General features: G+C 48.4%; 1 protein-coding gene across 2 annotated transcripts; it reads right to left on the bottom strand.

Annotated features, from left to right (window-relative positions):
- Positions 1–4,986: 4,986 nt before the first annotated feature.
- LOC311341300 (centrosomal protein of 95 kDa-like) lies at positions 4,987–21,613 on the bottom strand. Of its 2 annotated transcripts, none has more exons than XM_084466204.1 (21): positions 21,393–21,613; positions 19,521–19,649; positions 19,178–19,285; positions 16,737–16,847; positions 16,493–16,637; positions 14,598–14,680; positions 14,338–14,504; positions 13,096–13,159; positions 12,929–12,996; positions 12,204–12,331; positions 11,907–12,066; positions 11,561–11,642; positions 11,171–11,358; positions 10,906–10,986; positions 10,227–10,383; positions 9,935–10,107; positions 8,982–9,056; positions 8,195–8,347; positions 6,415–6,561; positions 6,106–6,177; positions 4,987–5,325 (listed from the first exon to the last, which is right to left on the bottom strand). In XM_084466204.1, exons 1-21 carry the CDS (start codon positions 21,415–21,417, stop codon positions 5,149–5,151), a joined length of 2,493 nt encoding a protein of 830 aa, XP_084322330.1. In that variant the 5' UTR covers positions 21,418–21,613; the 3' UTR covers positions 4,987–5,148. The 2 variants fall into 2 exon arrangements, with proteins under 2 accessions (XP_084322330.1, XP_084322331.1); XM_084466205.1 differs by having other exon boundaries at positions 16,493–16,610.
- Positions 21,614–22,102: the final 489 nt, after the last annotated feature.

Below are 22,102 nucleotides of genomic sequence, written 5' to 3'. Positions count from 1 at the left end.
GATGCGTGTGGCTATCAGGGTGCCGTCAGTGTAGCAGTGATAGGAAAAACCGTGTGATGTGATTACAGCCCAATGATCTGGTATATAGGGAGAACAGAAGGGATCCCAGTATAGAGCCTTGAGGGACACCAGTGTCAAGAGTGCAGGATTTGGACAAGGAGCCATTCCATGTGACCTGAGGTGCGTATTCGTCAGGTAGGATGTAAACCAGGATAGCGCAGAGTCAGTTATGCCGAGTTCGGCGAGAGTGGCGAGGAGGATCTAGTGGTTCACAGTGTCCAACCGCCACGCACAGGTTGAGGAGAATGAGAACCGATGAGAGGGACGAGGCAGCACGGAGTGACTGTCACCAAGAGGAGAGCCGTCTCAGTGGAGTGTGCGGTCTTGAAGCCTGACTGATGAGGGTCAAGCAGATTGTTGTGTGAGAGATATGAGGACAGTTGATTAGAGATGGCACATTCAATTGTTTTAGAAAGGAATGAAAGAAGAGATTTCGGTCTGTAGTTCTGGATGTCGGTGGTGTCAAGGGTCGGTTTCTTGAGGAGCGGATTTATTCTGGCCGTCTTGAAGGATGCTGGAACAAGGCCTGAAGTGAGGGAGGAGTTGATTAGGGCAGTGAGAAATGGCAGGATGTCACTCGAGACGGCCTAGAGGAGCGAGGAGGGGATTGAGTCAAGGGGGCAGGTGGTGGCGTGGTTAGACGTAACTATTCTGTTGACATCTTCGGAGGAGAGAGGGTTAAAGTGGGTAAAAACAGAGGTGGGGATAGGGTGAGGAAGGATTGTGGCATGAGTAAAAGAGGAGTCAATGTCCTTCACCATCTGGGTAAAGTAGGTAACAAAGTCATCAGCAGTGAGAGAGGGAGGAAGGAGGGGGGCAGGGTGAGGAGGGAAGAGAACATGGAAAACAGTTTTTAGTCCAGTAGAAGGCAGGTTTGGCTGCTGACACAGTGGAGGTGAAATCTGAGAGGAGGTGAAGGTAGTGAGATAGATCATTAGGACAGTCGGATCTCTTTTATTTCCTCTCAGCTGCCCGCAACTCTGCTCTATAAGCCCGCAAAGATTCCGACAGCCAAGGAGGGAGGGGCGAGGATCACGCTGGTCTGGAGTGGAAGGGTCCAAGGAGGAGAGGGAGGATAGCATGGTGTCAGAGGCTTCCTCTGTGGAAAGTTCAGAGAATCATTCGAGAGATGGTAGTGAAGACAGGAAAGTTGAGGCAAACGTAGAGGGGAGAGAGATTTCAGGTCACGGCGGGTGGTGACAATGTGAGGAGTAGAGAGGAGGGAGGGGGAGGATTCAAGGGGAGAGAAAAAGCAACGTTTTTACACTGCCAAATATGCCCGTCTTATGTACGCATTTTTCCAAGCATGGTCCACACGTTTACACTGACCGAGGTAAAATACAGCTGGTAAAATACCTGATTTCGCACCCCAATTTACCCTCTCCGACCCTACACATATTGGCAGTTTAATTATGATGTAAATGCGATTAGACGGCTTTGCAGTTCCAGGGGCGGGACTTGGGTAGAGGTGTTGCTGCATTGTCTCTACAACAGAGACAATGCAGTGATATCAACATGAGTCGTTCTAACTGGAGAGACGGTGAAATCCACGAGCTGCTGACCATTATGGGAGAGAAGGGGATGAAGTCGCATTTAACGAAGACGGGGAAAGATGGTGCGATCTACGAGAAAGTACCAGTGGAACTTTCCTTACGAGGCTTTTGTCGGGATAAAAAACAAGTGGTCAGCAAAATAAAGAATATGTTGGTGTTTTTGCACTTGTAAATAAATAGTTAATTGTGTTTGTAGCCTATACTCAGATGTATACTCATTCTTGCATGCGAGTGTCTTCAATCATGAATAAATAAAAAATAAAAACATTCAGAGTATGCAAAGTTATTATTATTCTAAAGTGGGTTTTTGACTGCCGTCCGGCAATTTGTGTGGAATCACTGCACCTACCCCTACTGGTGAAGCATCACAAGCTAGTATGAGTGGCAGATCTGGGTCATAATGAACATGGACTGTCATTAGCTTTTGGAATATTGCAGGTGCACTTGCCACACCATAGGACAGCCTGTTTAGTACAGCCCTTTGTGTGTGTTTATGGTAGTACGGTTTAGAACCCTCTTCTCTCTCTACTTGTTGGTATGCTTGTGATAAATCAAGCTTGGTGAATCTTTCACCTCCTGCTAGTTTTGTGAACAAATCCTGTGGTTTTGGTATGGGGTACTGATCTACTTCAAGCCAGGGGTTGATAGACACTTTATAGTCCCTACTCCCTACAGATTCTCACTGTATGATCTACTTTAGGGACGTTTACAGGTGCAGCCCATTCACTGAAATTAACAGGTGGAATAACCCCATCAGCCTCCATTTTGTTTAATTGGGCTTTGACTGCATCCCTAAGTGCATAAGTATGGTTTCAAACCTGGGAATGGCCCCTGCCATGACATGAAGTTTAGCTTTGACCCCTGTCACCTTCCCTAGAGGGACTGAAACACCTCTGGGTACCTGTTACAAAGCTCCTCAAAAATCTCGGGTGCTGCTCTATTTATAGAGGACCAGTTTTAGTCTAGTTTTAGCTTTTTTATCCAATCCCTCCCCAACAAAGCTGGACCCATACACACAATAAGGTCTTTCAACCCCTGCTGACCCCTTTAGACCCTATTAAACAGTTCAACGTCTCTGACATTACCTGCCCAGCACTCAAAGCCTGAGGCTGCTTTAGTCTTTGATGTCCCGGCTTCTCAGCGGGGCGCTGCGCTCCCTCTGCGGTGAAACGGCGACGTCCTCAGGCTGACCGTCGGCGTCGGGAAGGCTTGCCTCGCTGTCTTCCGCTGCCGCCGGAGTCTCTCTGCCTTTATCCCGGGCGCGGTCATCCTCAGCGTTCGCTGTAGCGTCCAGGTGCTTGGTCCATTTGGTCTGCTTGTCTCTCCTTCCTTCTGGTCGGGATCTGCAAGCCTTGGCGATGTGTCCTTTCTTTTACATGCCCGGCATTCCACCTCCTTAAAGCGGCACCCCTCTGGTGTGTGCCCCTTTCCGTTGCATCGATAACAAGATTCAAGATTCAATACTTTATTGCCATACAACTCTGTACAAGTTCTAGGTATTTGTTTCAGTGTGCTCATGATGGTACATAACAAGACCCACAAAGGGACACAGCATCCTCAACGGACCTGTGTGTCCTGGATGCAAACCGGAAGCGGTCTAGACTGACTGCTTTGGACAGACGGTCACATACTATTTACATGGCCTGCCGTTCTCCTTTCTTGGCTCTGCTGCCGTCTTGGAAATGGCTTTAGCCTTGAACGCCTTGTCTGACCACTGCTGCGCTTTTTGTTTAGTCACTTTGTGTGCCAGTCCCATATCATAAGCATGAGCCAGGGTCAATTCTAGTGTGTGTTCTTTTTACTCCACTAATCTGTCTCTGAGAGCATCTTCCAAAAATGCCCCAAACTTGCTAAAGTAGCTGCTACCTTCCTTAACTTGCCATGGACTCACTTATGGACTCTTGATGAACGCACTTAATGTACGTTGTATTTATTCATAGGACTTAATTGTGTAGCATCTGCAGTAGCTAGCTATCACTGCTGTGTACGGGGAATGGGGTCAGCCTGGCGATTGTTAGTAGTTGGACTTGGTTCTATGAACGTCTTTACTGTACCGACGGCGATATATTGTTTCACTTCTTATGACAAATGTACTTATTGTAAGTCGCTTTGGATAAAAGTGTCTGCTAAATGCCCTAAATGTAAATGTAATTTTCGTCAGAGTGAAGGTCTTCACTTTTCCCAAATGCTGTGAAAACGGCTCCCTCGTCCCGACGAGGGTTTTCACTTGCTAAAAACTCTTTTCAAATCCAATCCTTGTCTCCAAAAGTCTGTTGTGTCTCTACAGACTGTGTGGATACTTAGGTAAAAACGACAGAGAGGAATATGCATTGAAACATGGCTACTTTAATAGCAGGCGTACAGCTTATGAACATGTGCCTCTTGCCGACTGGCTTCCTCTGCTCTGGCAACCTCTGGTTACACACATTCACTTAGGAACTACCACAACTACTACTTTCCACCAAGTGGTTCGGTACGGTTCATGGTAAGTTATTTCTGGACAACGATGAAAGCTTCATTTATTCGAAGAAGAAGAAACTGTCCTTCTTGGACGTCCTCCATTGTTGCTCTTTGTTTAATGCGTTCTTTTCATTGAATTTGTGAGCAGGCTACTCTGTACCGCACTGCTATGATGTCACAATGCTTACGTAGCTTCCGCGGCTATCGCCATCCGGCTTAAACCCCGCCCTACCATAAGGGTACTGTCAGCGGTGGAAACGTGAGCCGTAACCGACTGTACTACACCTACGGCACCTAATCGTAAAAAAACTGGTGGAAACTCGCCATATCTGAACCCTAGTGCCACTAGGGGAGGAGCCCATCTGGTAATCAGTTCTAGGACTCACTCTGTCGGGCTTCCTTCAGAGGCCAAGGTGTCTCAGGTCACTTTGCTCCTCCCAGGTAGATCAAATAAAACACCTAGGGCCATTTTGGTGATGTGTGAAACAGTCCCTGGTGGAGGTGTGATGCCTGCTCTGCTTCAGCCTAGTGCCCTGCTGCAGCAGCACCGTTAGTGTTATGATCTGTGTCCCCACGGCGACGCCGTCAACCACAAATCACAAAGGCTGCTAAAGATGGACCGATGAAATCAACCTCTTTCTAAGATGAAATAATGGAGACGGAGAATCCACACTTAAAATCTGCATGTTATTTATGTGTTGATTACAGAGATGTTCTAGAAATGTGGTTAGGATTATAGAATGGGTCAGTGGCCCCCGGGGGTCGGAGAAACCAGGGAGTGAACTATGAGCCACTGTGCACCGCTGTCACACCTCCATCACCTCACAGGTGGTGGAGGTGCACCGCTGTCACACCTCCATCACCTGTGAGGTGATGGAGGTGTGACAGCGGTGCACAGTGAGAAGCACAGTGAGTCGATGAGAGAACACTCCTAGAGTGGTCAATGTATGTACTTGTCCTCTACTTCCTAGCAGCAGAGGTGAGAAAGGTTTGCTAAAAATGTCTCGTCAACAAAACAGTGGATCCAGTAAAAAGTTTTGGAACATAGATATGGAGCGTGTGGCCGTCCAGGTTCCTATCGCAGGCCGCTGCGCTCGTACTGGAAAGAGGCCGTCTGGACCCGCCGCCGCAGCCTCTGGACCTCCAGGTCCTGGAAGAAGTGGTCCTGGTCGTTGTGGACGATGGCGCCCTGCAGCTCGCCCACCTCCCGCTCCATCCGGGAGCGCAGCTCTCTCTTCATCTTCATCAGGGCCTGGACACACAGGCTTCAGGTCGGGGCGGTCCTGAGAGGGCCGCTAGAGGAACCCTGAGAGGAACCCTGAGAGGAACCCTTAGAGGAACCCTGAGAGGGCCGCTAGAGGAACCCTGAGAGGAACCCTTAGAGGAACCCTGAGAGGGCCGCTAGAGGAACCCTGAGAGGGCCACTAGAGGAACCCTTAGAGGAACCCTGAGAGGAACCCTGAGAGGAACCCTGAGAGGGCCACTAGAGGAACCCTGAGAGGGCCGCTAGAGGAACCCTGAGAGGAACCCTGAGAGGAACCCTGAGAGGGCCACTAGAGGAACCCTGAGAGGGCCACTAGAGGAACCCTTAGAGGAACCCTGAGAGGAACCCTGAGAGGAACCCTGAGAGGGCCACTAGAGGAACCCTGAGAGGGCCGCTAGAGGAACCCTGAGAGGAACCCTGAGAGGAACCCTGAGAGGGCCACTAGAGGAACCCTGAGAGGGCCGCTAGAGGAACCCTGAGAGGAACCCTGAGAGGGCCGCTAGAGGAACCCTGAGAGGAACCCTGAGAGGAACCCTGAGAGGAACCCTGAGAGGAACCCTTAGAGGAACCCTGAGAGGAACCCTTAGAGGGCCGCTAGAGGAACCCTTAGAGGGGCCACTAGAGGAACCCTTAGAGGGACCACTAGAGGAACCCTTAGAGGAACCCTTAGAGGAACCCTGAGAGGGCCACTAGCTCCACCCTTAGAGGAACCCTTAGAGGGCCACTAGCTCCACCCTTAGAGGAACCCTTCGAGGGCCGTTCTCTTACCTTCTCCTGGGCTTTCTTGCGAACTTGGATCTCCTGCCTCTCTTCGGAAAGCGTCTCAGCCAGCAAAGAAAACTGAAAATGAGCCGGGAGGACAACCTTAAACCTGAACTGCGTGACATCCTTTGAAACACAATATATTGCTACAGACCTGACGCCATGCTTTAACCCATTATATCCAATATAAATGTACAGTTATGATATAACCACACATTTTTCTTTGGATAAATACAAACATGGGAAAGGGAGGAACCAATGAGAAGGTGGCCCAGATAATGGAGGGGTTCCCGTTATCGGTGCCTGGGTGAGGACCTGGTCTCTGTAGTAGTTCTCCATGGAGGAGATGTGGTCCTGGTGCCGTCGGCTCTGCTCCAGTCGGTGCTCTCTGGCGTAGGACCTCTCCTCGTTCAGACGGGCCTTCTGCAGCGCCAGCCCCTCTGAGAAGACCTCCCGCAGCATCTCCACACACACACACACACACACACACACACACACACACACACACACACACACACACACACACACACACACACACACACACACACACACACACACACACACACACACACACACACACACACACACACTCTTTTAGGAGACAACTACTGACTTTGACCCTGGGATGGACGAGGAAGTGGAAATGCCTTCCTGTTTTAAGGTTCATTTCCACTTCCTGTTTCTGACCCATAAAACTGGAAGTGGGAAAGACCATTAAAGGTGCAGTGTGTAGAATTTATATTAGTGGCAATGGACTTAGCACAAATGGAAATTAAATATAATATTTATAAGAACGTTAGTGTTTAATCCCATGATAATAAGAGTGGCGTTTTTTTTGTTTTTTTTCCCACAATTCTTATCTTGTTTATTTTAGAACGAGCCTTTCCGTCTACACAGAGCACGTCATGTTTCTACAGGAGCCCAGAGTGGACAAACCACTCTAGAGAAGAGCTCTGGGCTCAGAGGCCATTCGTGATGCTTTCTAGTGCAGTGGTTGAGTAGGCGCGTTATAATGCTGTGAATGAAGTGTTCAGGCCCATGTGACTACGGCCAACACTGTTTGTTAAAAACACTTTACCTAAGGATCCTAGGTTTTTAGACTTAGACAAAAAATATTTGCAGATATCATCTATGGACCAATGTCTTCAATCTGACATAAAGCGAAGTCTGCACAATAAAGATTAAAGCACCCAGGAGCCATTGACTTCTGAAAAGGGTGTGGTTGTAATCGCGTAAAGACCTAAATGCTTATATCAACATCAAGGTGGACTCCAATGATCTTGGGTCCAATAAAAAAGTCAGTTTAAATAAATGAGGGCGTGGCATTGATATTGGCGTGGCATGTGACTAAAATGACCACAGTTCCTCAATAAAATGTTTGATTTGAGCGGGACCAACTTAGCGGCTGTTGGGGACCAAAGTTCTAATTGCTTAAAAAAGATAATTTAGATTGACAAAAGAACATGGCCACCAGAGCCTCAACATCTTCCAAATTTAACTTAAAGCCAAAAGGCGAGGTTAACTTAACTTAATCATCATTAAATTTGGTGTAGTCAAAGGCACATGGGTCAAGATGAACCTCTCCAAATTGTATCCAGATCGGACGATAGCGGGCACTATAACATTTATCTGAAAATGCATTTTGTCATTTGTCTCTCCTCATGTTGAGCAAATGTTCTTAGGGAACCCAGAACCTGTAACAAAACGGACGCTGGACGTCCAAATCAGCCCAATCGATGTTAGGTGACTAAAGGCGGTTAACTTCAGTCAATCGTCACCAAACTTGGTGTACTTAAAGAAGCATAGGGCAAGCTAACCAGGCTGAACTTCATCCAAACGGGACCATAGGGGGCGCTACAGCGATCAATTGACAACTTTAAAGACTCATAACTCCTCAGCCTTTTGACGTACGGCCATGGAAGGTTGTTCGCCCATCACCAGGGGCCCTCTAGACCACCTGCTGGGACCAGGGGCCCTCTAGACCACCTCCAGACCACAGGGGCCCTCTAGACCACCTCCAGACCACAGGGGCCCTCTAGACCACCTCCAGACCACAGGGGCCCTCTAGACCACCTCCAGCCCTGTGGGCCCTCACCTTCTCCTCCTTGGAGCGTGCGCGGGTCAGGCGTGCGCGGAGCTGCAGGTGGTAGCTGCTGTGGTAGCTCCTGGCGCGGGCCACCTGCTGCCTCTGCTCCCTGAGCCGGTTCTGGGCGGCTTTCTGCTGCTGGATCCTCTCCTTGAAGTCCCTCTGGAGGGCAGACACATCACGCTACTGGTGACCCCCTCACTGGATTACATACTAAACACATCACGCTACTGGTGACCCCTTCACTGGATTACATACTAAACACATCACGCTACTGGTGACCCCTTCACTGGATTACATACTAAACACATCACGCTACTGGTGACCCCTTCACTGGATTACATACTAAACACATCACGCTACTGGTGACCCCTTCACTGGATTACATACTAAACACATCACGCTACTGGTGACCCCTTCACTGGATTACATACTAAACACATCACGCTACTGGTGACCCCTTCACTGGATTACATACTAAACACATCACGCTACTGGTGACCCCCTTCACTGGATTACATACTAAGTAGAAGCATTTACATGCCAAATCAAACCAGTTAAAGCATTCCACTTGTGTACAATTTGTCTGTATTGCAAATCAACAAATGATACCTTTTACTATAACCTATGAGTTCCATTCTGATTGATTTGACCCTAAACATTGTGCTATTGTCAGCAAAGTATCGCTGTGTTCAAGAATCATCAACGCTGTTACTGTTAGGTTCAGCAGGGCACCAGGGCTCAGGACTAACGCCTTCCACTGCTGCCACTGGTGCCACTGGTGCTCCTCACTCACCAGTCTCTTGTTGTGCTCTCTCTCTTTGCGGATGATTTCCACCAGGAGGTCCTGTCTGCGCTTGGCCTCCTCCACCTGCAGACCAGTTAGTCACTGTGAACATGAACTGGTTTTTCAAACATCACACCAGGGTTACAATTTGAGCTTTGTTAAAAGCTTAAATTGTCTCTTAAACCCACGTTAGTGTGATCAAATACAAGTTTAAAACGCCAACCGCAATCGAGAGGATGGATCAGCATTTATATAATATATAAAATCGTCCATTCAGCCCCATGATTTATAATGATTTTGTTGACGTTGGAAAAATTGAAAAAAAAATCACAACAGATAATCTCGTTCAATGCCTCGGCGTGCCTCTGTGGTCTAGCAGAGAGTTAGGACACATCAACAGTCAAGTGGACTCTAGCTTTACGGTCCCTCTAGCTTTACGGTCCTAGCTTTACAGTCCCTCTAGCTTTACGGCCCCTCTAGCTTTACGGCCCCTCTAGCTTTACGGCCCCTCTAGCTTTACGTCCCTCTAGCTTACGGTCCCTCTAGCTTTACGGTCCCTCTAGCTTTACGGCCCCTCTAGCTTTACGTCCCTCTAGCTTTACGGTCCTAGCTTTACAGTCCCTCTAGCTTTATGTCCCTCTAGCTTTACGGGCCTAGCTTTACAGTCCCTCTAGCTTTACGGTCCCTCTAGCTTTACGGTCCCTCTAGCTTTATGGTCCTAGCTTTACAGTCCCTCTAGCTTTACGGCCCCTCTAGCTTTACGGCCCCTCTAGCTTTACGGCCCCTCTAGCTTTACGGCCCTCTAGCTTACGGTCCCTCTAGCTTTACGTCCCTCTAGCTTTATGTGTCTCTAGCTTTACGGCCCCTCTAGCTTTACGGCCCCTCTAGCTTTACGGTTCAGGGTCAGTGAGGGGTGACTGAGCTCACTGCCAGCAGCACGGCAGGTGGAGGTGGGGTCCCACCTGGCTGCCCAGTTTGCGTGACTGGCTGTGGGTGGTGCAGGCGGAGAGGCGGTGGAGCTGCTCCACCTGGCCCATCTGCTGCTGCCACATGCGGGCCAAACCGTGAGGAGAAAGCTGGAGGAGAGGGAACTCCTTCAGGATTACAGGGAGCAGGTCGTTCTGCTTCACCTTCACTGGAAGGGGAGAGGGACAGAGAGAGACAGAGAGAGAGAGAGGGACACAGACAGACTTATATATAGAGGTTGGAGCCTGTCTCCAGGTCCAGATTAGGTCCCAGACGTCCCTCTCTTACTTTGGGGGGCTCTGCTGGGCTGGTCCCTCCGCCGCCGGGCGGCGCCGGGTCTGGAGGGGAGGGGGCGCAGCCGGGCCTCCCTCTTCTCCTGCTGTCCTGGAGAGGAGCTCGCTCTCTGTGGGAGGTCCCGTAAAATGGCCTCCCTGTACTCCCGCTCCTGCACCCACACAGCCATGGGTGAAGTGGAAGAGATGAAGATAAGAAGGTCTTTATAAAGAGATGAAGATAAGAAGGGTCTTTATAAAGAGATGAATACAAGAAGGGTCTTTATAAAGAGATGAAGATAAGAAGGGTCTTTATAAAGAGATGAAGATAAGAAGGGTCTTTATAAAGAGATGAAGATAAGAAGGATCTTTATAAAGAGATGAAGATAAGAAGGGTCTTTATAAAGAGATTAAGATAAGAAGTGTCTTTATAAAGAGATTAAGATAAGAAGGGTCTTTATAAAGAGATGAAGATGAGAAGGGTCTTTATAAAGCCAGACACATCAAGGTCAATTCTTGGGGTGGTGACCAGACCAGGCGCCAGAGCGTCTTCACACCCCCTCTGTTGAGGGACAGAACTGAAGCGCTAAACCACTCAGAGGAAGAGCTCCCACTGACGGGTAGGAACATCAGATCACAACATCAGCAGAATGGAGATCCTCAGTAGTGAGGGGGGGGTGGGGGGGGCGACTTACAGCCTCCTGAGCCCGGAGCCGCTCCTGGGCCAGCCTGGCCTCCTCTCTGGCCTCACCGCGCCTCAGCTGCTCCTCATAGGCCTACACACACACACACACACACACACACACACACACACACACACACACACACACACACACACACACACACACACACACACACACACACACACACACACACACACACACACACACACACACACAGTGACCGTGGGGTCACCCCTCACTGTGTCCTCGGGGGTCCCTGAGGATGATGAAGATGTACCTGAGAGGCTCCTCTTCCTCCCTCCCGGCCGGGGGTCCTCCTGGAGGGAGGGGCAGACTTCAGGTTGGTCTGCAGCCGTCGCCCGGGGCCCCTGGACCCCCTGCTGGGGCCCTCCGGCCGCGCCCGTGCGTGGGTAGGGGGCGGGGAGCGGGGGGGCGGGGCTTGTGTGGCCTGAGGGCGGGGCGTTACTGGAATACAACAACAGGTTGAGGTCAGCCTCAGTCCTAACAGAGGGCGACTCCTTTAACGTACGTACATGTGTGTGTCTGTGCGTGTGCGTGTGCGTGTGTGTGTGTGTCTGTGCGTGTGTGCGTGTGTGCGTGTGCGTGTGTGTGTGTGTGTGTGTGTGTCTGCGTGTGCGTGTGCGTGTGTGTGTGTGCGCGGACACACCGGTGCGTGTGTGGCCGTCTGGGTGATGCTGGTCCTCTTCAGTCAGTAGGTCTCCGCTCTCCCCCAGCACACGCTGCAGCATCTGCAGGATCCAACTCTGGTTAACTCAGACCGTGGCCCACCCCCACCCCCACACCCACCCACCTACCCCCACACCCCCACCCACACCCACCCACCCCCACCCACCCCCACCCACCCCCACACACACCCCCACCCACCCCCACCCACACCCCCATCCCCACCCACCCCCACACACCCACCCCCACCCCCATCCCCACCCACCTCCACCCCCACCCACCCACCTCCACCCACACCCCCACACCCACCCCCACTCCCCCACACCCACCTGGTCAAGGTCCTGAAGGCGTTGTGAAAGTTTTTCTGACATATGGTGGAGCTCCTTCTCCGCTGCCTTATTCTTCCTCCTGCGTGTGGACAGCTCCTCGTCGTCGTCGTCGTCGTCGTTCTCCTCCTCCTCCTCCTCCTCCTCCTCCAGAGACACGGGGCTGCTCAGACATGAGACCACATTGACTGGAGCGGTTTACCCCCTTAAGCCGTGTTCCTCATGCAGCCCTCTAACGGTCAGGGACAGAGACACCCACAGCCCCCTGAGCCCGCTCCAGCGCCCTCTCCGGGTTCTTACCCCGCTGCCGTCACCGCGGGGCCCAGCGATGAGCTCCCACCCTCCCCTGCCTCCTCCTCCTCGGAGTCCGGGGGGCTGTTGGCGGGGGGGGGCACCTCCTCTGGCAGGGGGAGGAAGAGGACATCCGGCTGTGGGGAGAGAGTCCTGTTTAAACTGTTTGAAGGATAGGAGGAGAGAGTCCTGTTTAAAGGATAGGAGGAGAGAGTCCTGTTTAAAGGATAGGAGGAGAGAGTCCTGTTTAAAGGATAGGAGGAGAGAGTCCTGTTTAAAGGATAGGAGGAGAGAGTCCTGTTTAAAGGATAGGAGGAGAGAGTCCTGTTTAAAGGATAGGAGAGGGAGAGAGTCCTGTTTAAAGGATAGGAGGAGAGAGTCCTGTTTGAAGGATAGGAGGAGAGAGTCCTGTTTAAAGGATAGGAGGAGAGAGTCCTGTTTAAAGGATAGGAGGAGAGAGTCCTGTTTAAAGGATAGGAGGAGAGAGTCCTGTTTAAAGGATAGGAGGAGAGAGTCCTGTTTAAAGGATAGGAGGAGAGAGTCCTGTTTAAAGGATAGGAGAGAGTCCTGTTTAAAGGATAGGAGGAGAGAGTCCTGTTTAAAGGATAGGAGGAGAGAGTCCTGTTTAAAGGATAGGAGGAGAGAGTCCTGTTTAAAGGATAGGAGGAGAGAGTCCTGTTTAAAGAATGTGTTTTGGCAGTACACTGATGATGGGGACGGATTTGGTCTTATACCTCTAGTGTTTCCAACTGCTTCACCTGGCTGATCTGGTGATGACTGGAACCGGACGTTGCACTCAGAGCTTAAAGAGAAAGCATGGTTCTTAATGAAGACATGGGGTCCGCTCCCAACCCTCGCATAAACATCCACACCAATTGAAACATTGAGAGGGAGAACGCACCTGGAGAGGAGACGTGGGAAGACGCTGGACGCCCGTTGGTAACCACGACGGCCTCAGAGGCTGGCTGACCAGCAGAGAGAGGAGGAGAATTTATTATGAGGCATAGAACACATCTCCTCCTGTACCAGACATAGAACACATCTCCTCCTGTACCAGACATAGAACACATCTCCTCCTGTACCAGACATAGGACACATCTCCTCCTGTACCAGACATAGAACACATCTCCTCCTGTACCAGACATAGAACACATCTCCTCCTGTACCAGACATAGAACACATCTCCTCCTGTACCAGACATAGAACACATCTCCTCCTGTACCAGACATAGAACACATCTCCTCCTGTACCAGACATAGAACACATCTCCTCCTGTACCAGACATAGAACACATCTCCTCCTGTACCAGACATAGAACACATCTCCTCCTGTACCAGACATAGAACACATCTCCTCCTGTACCAGACATAGAACACATCTCCTCCTGTACCAGACATAGAACACATCTCCTCCTGTACCAGACATAGAACACATCTCCTCCTGTACCAGACATACTAGATACTAGACATACTAGAACACATCCATTCAGTAGCCAGCTCTTAGACATACAAATTCAAATTTCAGTTTTTTGATATTAAAACATTTTAGTTATTAAGTTGATTCAATTCAAAAACGTAAAAAGAGGAAAGCTTTCTCCTCTTCTTGGTTAACCTCTTATACTTGTATACCGTATATGTTCTACTAGGGTTCTCTGTGGAGTACCTCTGGACATCTCTTATACTTGTATACCGTATATGTTCTACTAGGGTTCTCTGTGGAGTACCTCTGGACATCTCTTATACTTGTATACCGTATATGTTCTACTAGGGTTCTCTGTGGAGTACCTCTGGACATCTCTTATACTTGTATACCGTATATGTTCTACTAAGGTTCTCTGTGGAGTACCTCTGGACATCTCTTATACTTGTATACCGTATATGTTCTACTAGGGTTCTCTGTGGAGTACCTCTGGACATCTCTTATACTTGCATACCGTATATGTTCTACTAGGGTTCTCTGTGGAGTACCTCTGGACATCTCTTATACTTGTATACCGTATATGTTCTGCTAAGGTTCTCTGTGGAGTACCTCTGGACATCTCTTATACTTGTATACCGTATATGTTCTACTAGGGTTCTCTGTGGAGTACCTCTGGACATCAGCCTCTGTAGGCCAGCGTGCTGTTAGCACGGTGTGCTCCTACCTCTGGAGGGTCAGAACCCGCTTGGTGCTCCTGGACCAGCTGGCTGCTGGACTCCTCCTCTGGGGGGGGCCGGGCCCCGGGGGCCGTGTGGGGGAGGGGCGTGGTGGTGGCCTGGTAGGGAGGCCCCAGGGGGACGGCCGAGGGGAGGGGCTCCAGGGGGGGCGGAGCTGTGGGGAAGCAGAAGAGTCAAACAGAAAACAACATAATACAATGGTGATGCGTTAAGGTATGAAGGATCTGAATACTAAAACGTGTGTTACCATCTGGGTTGGCCGTGAAGGTGCGTGCAGAGTCTCCCAGCTTTATTGGCTCAACGATGGATCCCATCTCTTCTGCCTTCCAGCTGAATGAATGAATGAATGAATGAATAACCCGTTATCTTCTACACTGATTCACTCTGATAGCATGCTGCCGGCATGTTTGTTTGGGGAAACAATTGTGTCTAGAAAATAAGACAAAGTTAAGAAACCCCCACAACTAGGTGTTCTGTTGTGTAGGCTTTGATGTGGCTGTTGGACCAGCTGGGAACCGCTTGCCTTTTCAAAAGCCTTGTTTTTTTTTTCCAATTGATGGAGGTTTTGAACCTCATTTACTTTTCTGGATTCATTGTGACAATGTACGATCCAAGAGACAAAAGCTAATTTTAAGTTTTACATCTATTGTTGTGTTTTACAGAAGTTTCCTCCCTCATAATATTCCTATTTTGGTTTAAATAATTAAATAAATAATAAAATTAAAATAAAAAAGTTATTCTGTACTTCCATCTCTCTATATGTTCTGTTACAAGGAACAGCGACGTCAATGCATTAACATTAAGCTCCTTTTACATTAAATGATTGTTTATTGCAATTTCTTTGCTACGATAACAAAATAATTAGAGATGACGGAGGTGACTGGGACTCCTCATTTGATCATAAATGAATCCTCATCATAATGGATATCTTGTTGAAGGGATGAAGCCTCGTACTCACTTACAAAGCAAAGTCTTTTTCACCTGCGTGATTATTATTGGAAAATGCTGAATATTTGAATCGCAGCTGATGTAACAATTTCAGTTTTTACTACTTTTTCGCACTGTTGTCTGATGTAAAATTACTTTTTTCTGATGTAAAAGTAAAACTTTACTTGTTACAAGGTTTAGGGCTGAAGAAGCAGCATCCCTAGAACCCACAGATTCCTCTCTGTCGGGCTCCTTTCCTCAGGGCCGGCACGCGGCTCAGGAGGTAGCGCCGTGTTGGCCGGTAACTGGAGGGTTGCTGGTTTGATCCCCGGCTCCTCCTAGCTGAGTGTGGAGGTGTCCCTGAGCGAGACACCTCACCCTGACTGCTCCTCCTAGAGGAGTGTGGAGGTGTCCCTGAGAGAGACGCCTCCCCCTGACTGCTCCTCCTAGAGGAGTGTGGAGGTGTCCCTGAGAGAGACGCCTCCCCCTGACTGCTCCTCCTAGAGGAGTGTGGAGGTGTCCCTGAGAGAGACGCCTCCCCCTGACTGCTCCTCCTAGAGGAGTGTGGAGGTGTCCCTGAGAGAGACGCCTCACCCTGACTGCTCCTCCTAGAGGAGTGTGGAGGTGTCCCTGAGAGAGACGCCTCACCCTGACTGCTCCTCCTAGAGGAGTGTGGAGGTGTCCCTGAGAGAGACGCCTCACCCTGACTGCTCCTCCTAGAGGAGTGTGGAGGTGTCCCTGAGAGAGACGCCTCACCCTGACTGCTCCTCCTAGAGGAGTGTGGAGGTGTCCCTGAGCGAGACGCCTCACCCTGACTGCTCCTCCTAGAGGAGTGTGGAGGTGTCCCTGAGCGAGACGCCTCACCCTGACTGCTCCTCCTAGCTGAGTGTCGAGGTGTCCCTGAGCGAGACGCCCTCACCCTGACTGCTCCTCCTAGAGGAGTGTGGAGGTGTCCCTGAGAGAGACACCTCACCCTGACTGCTCCCGACGAGCCGGCTGTACATACACGCTGCCGTTGGCGTGTGAATGAATGGGTGAATGTCAGGCAATATTGTAAAGCGCTTTGGGTGGCCTCTGGTTACAAAAAAGTGCTATATAAATGCAGTCCATTTACCATTTACCAGTGGTGCACTGACGTAATAGTGTGATAGTGTAGTCTCACTATTTGTGAACGTATAAACTAATCTGACGGGACAAGCAGGCAGGAACCCTTACCACTCACTGGACGACAGGGATGCCCTCTCCAACATGGCAGCTACCACCTGCTCAGTGCTCCTTAGTCTGTCCCGGCTGACAGCCGGCACAAAGACCTCAGTCAGCTCCTCATTAAGCCCTGAACAGGAGAGAGGCCGCGGTGGGACTGTGGACCATAAGAAGCAGACAGAACTGGTGCCACTAGCTATGGTTCACTGAGCTGTGAAGAGGCAGAACAAAGCATCAGGTCAAGACCTTTCCCTACCTCCATCGTGTAGGTCCTCACTGATGTCTTCATTGAGATACTCCAGCAGGCCATCAAAGATTTCCAACAGGTTCTTGATGCACTCCTTGTCCCCTCTGACAAGGTTTTCCCCTGAAGAGTTCACATGTAAATAAAATCCTATTAACAATAACAATGACTCCCTAGAGTGTAAAAGGTGTAAAAGGCTTAGTGTAAAAGGCTTTCTGATGGGCAACATAGAAGCAGGTCAATAAAATACTTAATCATTTATAGAAATACAATTTGTCATAGTGCGTTGTATAAGTAAACCAAAATAAGTTAGGCTACAAATTAGTGTTGGGGTAATAATATCTGCATCAAGACTCAAGACTTGTCTTGATGCAGATATTAATTTGAGTTCTAGTGTTCACTAGTATGGAACCCTGCAGTTAAGGTCTAACGTTGGAGTTCTAGTGTTCACTAGTATGGAACCCTGCAGTTAAGGTCTAACGTTGGAGTTCTAGTGTTCACTAGTATGGAACCCTACAGTTAAGGTCTAACGTTGGAGTTCTAGTGTTCACTAGTATGGAACCCTACAGTTAAGGTCTAACGTTGGAGTTCTAGTGTTCACTAGTATGGAACCCTACAGTTAAGGTCTAACGTTGGAGTTCTAGTGTTCACTAGTATGGAACCCTACAGTTAAGGTCTAACGTTGGAGTTCTAGTGTTCACTAGTATGGAACCCTACAGTTAAGGTCTAACGTTGGAGTTCTAGTGTTCACTAGTATGTAACCCTGCAGGGACAGAGAGGGCTCTGACACGGAGAAATGGTACAAACCATAACACGATCACATTCTTAAGTCAGAGGCATTTGTGTTGTTTACAGATCACAGACCTGGGGTTTGTTTCCCAAAAGCATAGTTGCTAACTTCCTTAGCAACCTACCTCTTAGGGACTCAACAGTTAATAGGAAAGTGTTCCCCAAAACCATTTCACCTACATAGTAAGCTCATAGTATGGACTCAGTTATTAAACTCCATAGTCCTAGCAAGGTAAGGCTTCCTGACTGTTTCCCAATAACATAGTCTGGCTGAGTCCTTATTACCCACATGGTAAAAAGACTAATTATTTACAACGGCTCTAGGGCTGTTGTAGGTCCATATTATGCCACATGCTTCCTGGATATTCATGGTCACATGACCGATTTCAGTCTTCTTTGTCTTTTTTTACACAATTAGCATTCCGAGTCAGTGCAGTACCGCCTCCTGGGCAGTTCTGGCAGTGGGTTTTAGAGAAGTGGATTCAGTGATAACAATTTAAAATAAAACATAAAAGTATCAAAAAACATGCATCCACTGCAGCGACAACACAAGATGCTGCCATATCCATATCCCAGAGAATAATGTAGACAAAGCTAATTTATCACCAAATTCATTGTTTGAATTTTCTTTTTTCCATAAACGTATCAACCGTTTGCAGCAACTTTATTGTATTGCATAGATATTGCCTATGCTGAAGAATTCGCCAGTGTCATTAAAAATTTGTGTGACGTTTCTTCCAAACAAACAATTATTTCCGAAATTGTTTCTAATGTTGATACCAAGGATAGGTAGGCTAGACACAATCAAGTTGGCGAATATTAACCACAACTGTATAACAAGCATGTAGTCTAAATATCAAAGTTTGTGAGGCTTCCACCTGTGAATGATTGAATGTCTCAGAGCGACTCCGAACTCCGCCTTCAGAAAACATCTGTTCACTATGTATTAGCTGATGATAAACATCTGTTCACTATGTATTAGCTGATGATAAACATCTGTTCACTATGTATTAGCTGATGATAAACATCTGTTCACTGTGTATTAGCTGATGATAAACATCTGTTCACTATGTATTAGCTGATGATAAACATCTGTTCACTGTGTATTAGCTGATGATAAACATCTGTTCACTATGTATTAGCTGATGATAAACATCTGTTCACTGTGTATTAGCTGATGATAAACATCTGTTCACTGTGTATTAGCTGATGATAAACATCTGTTCACTGTGTATTAGCTGATGATAAACATCTGTTCACTGTGTATTAGCTGATCAGTACATAGCTATTCAACAAAGAGGTCAGCTACGTATTGCTATGTTGGGTGGAGATTTTTGGGAACCACTCGTACTTGGGCTGCTGCATAGTACAACTGGGCTTAGTAATAAGTCTGCATAATGCTAACTTCCTGATTGTTTTGGGAAACACACCCCAGTGTTCAATCACGTTGACATCCTCTCTCATATACCCGGTGCCCTCTTGCTCAGCTTTAAACTGTGGAACATTGTCTACCTGTGATGTGTGAGAGGCTGATCTGAAGCCAGTGAGTCAATCACAGACTGATCTGAAGCCAGTGAGTCAATCACAGACTGATCTGAAGCCAGTGAGTCAATCACAGACTGATCTGAAGCCAGTGAGTCAATCACAGACTGAACATTGTTTACCTGTGATGTGTGAGAGGCTGATCTGTAGGTAGTCCAGAGCCAGCGAGTCGATCACAGACTGAACATTGTGGATGTCATCCTCTTGAGTTTTTGGGTCATCGATAAAGTCTAAACAAACATGCATGCACATATTACAAATTGTCATCTGCAACCACTTTTCCACCATGGATTACGTACACAGAGTACAGGGATGTAAACAGGCAGGATGTCTTTGGCCACATTGTTCATTCAGTACGTTCATAACGAGACATATCGACAACATATGCAACTTTTCTTTCTAAGACGTGCTTCTTCTGGTGGATATGTTGAGGCTCTTATAAGAGGTGAAACAACTTTAACCTACCTGGAACTTTCTCCCCCAAGATGTTCTCGTAGAAGGCAATGAAGACATTGCCATCGCAGTCTGCTAACTTTGTCAGCCTGAGGTTTATATCACACTTCCTGAGCAGATCATTGGCCACGTCGACCCAATCTAAAAAAGAAAGAGACACGCAAGAAAGCTGGGAGATTTACACCTTACGACTCGTATGGGCGTACCATACAAATGGATGGCAGTATATGGTGCGTTCGAGATGCATCGTCCACCACCCGCACAAGTTGAAAAGTGGGAAATCTCCCAGCTTTCTTGTAACATTTCACAGAGGCACGCCCCCATCTAACCTGTCCCACTTGTGCTCCTGATGGTGTGTTCCAGATGCCTCGTACACCACCCGCACGAGGCGCTCTTGCACGGTGCATTGCACAGTCTTGCTGTGCGTGCAATACAAAAGTTGTGTTGTTTGTTTTCAAGCTGGTTTGCTAAAGAGGCTAATGTAGCTAACAATAACAACAACTAGCCACTGTTCTTCCCCGACTCGTCGTGTAGCGACGCCCACAAAGACAAACGAGAACACTGCAAGTGCTACAAGCCAGGACATTACATCACAACAACAACAACAAATCAACTCGGGCGGGTGGAGTATGATGCATCTCGAACACACCAATAGCAATAAACAACAAACAAAACAAACGTTCTGACCTGGAAGGGACATTTAAAAGATAACAGAAATGCTGTAGAGCTGTTGTTGCCAGTATGTTGATTTGAAATATCATGGTCGTCTTAGGATTTTGTAAGGTCTATTTGTATCTAAATTCTCCTTTAATATTAGGGAATTCTTCTTTAATGGAGGTAAACACCACCAGTACATACAGTAACTAAACACTACCAGTACAGTAACTAAACACTACCAGTACAGTAACTAAACACTACCAGTACAGTAACTAAACACTACCAGTACATACAGTAACTAAACACTACCAGTACAGTAACTAAACACTACCAGTACATACAGTAACTAAACACTACCAGTACAGTAACTAAACACTACCAGTACATACAGTAACTAAACACTACCAGTACAGTAACTAAACACTACCAGTACATACAGTAACTAAACACTACCAGTACAGTAACTAAACACTACCAGTACATACAGTAACTAAACACTACCAGTACATACAGTAACTAAACACTACCAGTACATACAGTAACTAAACACTACCAGTACAGTAGTAAACAATACCAGTACAGTAGTAAACACTACCAGTTCGCACAGTAGTAAACAATACCAGTACAGTAGTAAACAATGCCAGTACGTACAGTAGTAAACAATACCAGTACAGTAGTAAACAATGCCAGTACGTACAGTAGTAAACAATACCAGTACAGTAGTAAACAATGCCAGTACGTACAGTAGTAAACAATACCAGTACAGTAGTAAACAATGCCAGTACGGTTGTAAACACTACCAGTACAGTAGTAAACAATGCCAGTACGGTTGTAAACACTACCAGTACAGTAGTAAACAATGCCAGTACGGTTGTAAACACTACCAGTACAGTAGTAAACAATGCCAGTACGGTTGTAAACACTACCAGTACAGTAGTAAACAATGCCAGTACGTACAGTAGTAAACACTACCAGTACAGTAGTAAACAATGCCAGTACAGTAGTAAACACTACCAGTACGGTTGTAAACAACACCAGTACGTACTACATACAGCAGTAGACAATACCAGTTCGTACAGTAGTAAACGGGTACGACGGTCCAGTCTAACCATGGTACCAGGTGCAACATTCAGTCCTACGGTAGAGTTAAACGAGCCCAGCGGGTCGGCGGAGCACAGCAGCAACAGAGCAGAGGAGCTAGCGCTGAGGCTAGGCGTACCGCAGTACCTTCCTCTGCTTCTTGAGTTCCCATCAAAGAGCAGCAAGAGACACAGCTTAGAGTCCGGTTCAGCTCCTACACAGACCCGGTTCAGCTCCCTACGGACCGGGTTCAGCTCCACACGGACCGGGTCTGGTCCCTGGGTCAGAGCTCGGGTTAATAAACGGGGACTCGCAACAACCGGTCGGTTCTGTTTAAACCGAGTCTTCGTTGATTGGATAAGACGCTGCTCATTGTTTCCGGACAGGCCTCGGGGTCCACCCCCATTGGTCGGCGCTGCATCGTGGGAGCGGTGTGTTCCAGGCGCCTTGGACACCAGCCTTTCCGAGTTTCAAGTGGGGAAATGGTGTGTTCCAGATGCCTCGGAACAGTGGCGGAGCCAGAGGGGTGGCCGGGGTGGCACTGGCCACCCCTGGAACCCGATTGGCCACCCCAGGTGCCACCCCTCCCGCGTTCGACCCCCCCCCCCCCGTCGACAATCGATCGCGATCGCCCCCCGTTGACAATCGCGTCCGCACCACCCCCCCCCCCCACACTTGACAATCGCGTTCGCCCCCACCCCGTCGATAATCGCGTCCCCCCCCCCCCCCCCCTCAACAATTCAATATGGACCCCCCTATAAAAGCCTTGGCCACCCTCTTGCCGCCCCTTGAAAAAAAGTCTGGCTCCGCCACTGCCTCGGAAGTGGGGAAATCTCACAGCTTTCTTGCGGCATTTC

Source organism: Micromesistius poutassou (genome assembly GCF_964030765.1).
Source record: "Micromesistius poutassou genome assembly, chromosome: 3".
Classification (NCBI taxonomy): domain Eukaryota; kingdom Metazoa; phylum Chordata; class Actinopteri; order Gadiformes; family Gadidae; genus Micromesistius; species Micromesistius poutassou.
The sequence above is the reverse complement of the archived record's forward strand: the minus strand, read 5'-3'. Positions and strand labels throughout refer to the sequence as shown.

Excerpts from the sequence above, each read along its gene's own strand:
- LOC311341300 (XM_084466204.1), bottom strand. The coding sequence starts at position 21,417 with ATGGGAACTCAAGAAGCAGAGGAAG. Across the intron at positions 11,643-11,906 it reads GCCTTCAGGACCTTGACCAG|ATGCTGCAGCGTGTGCTGGG; the intron begins GTGGGTGTGGGG and ends TGGATCCTGCAG. Across the intron at positions 5,326-6,105 it reads GCAAGAAAGCCCAGGAGAAG|GCCCTGATGAAGATGAAGAG; the intron begins GTAAGAGAACGG and ends CTGTGTGTCCAG.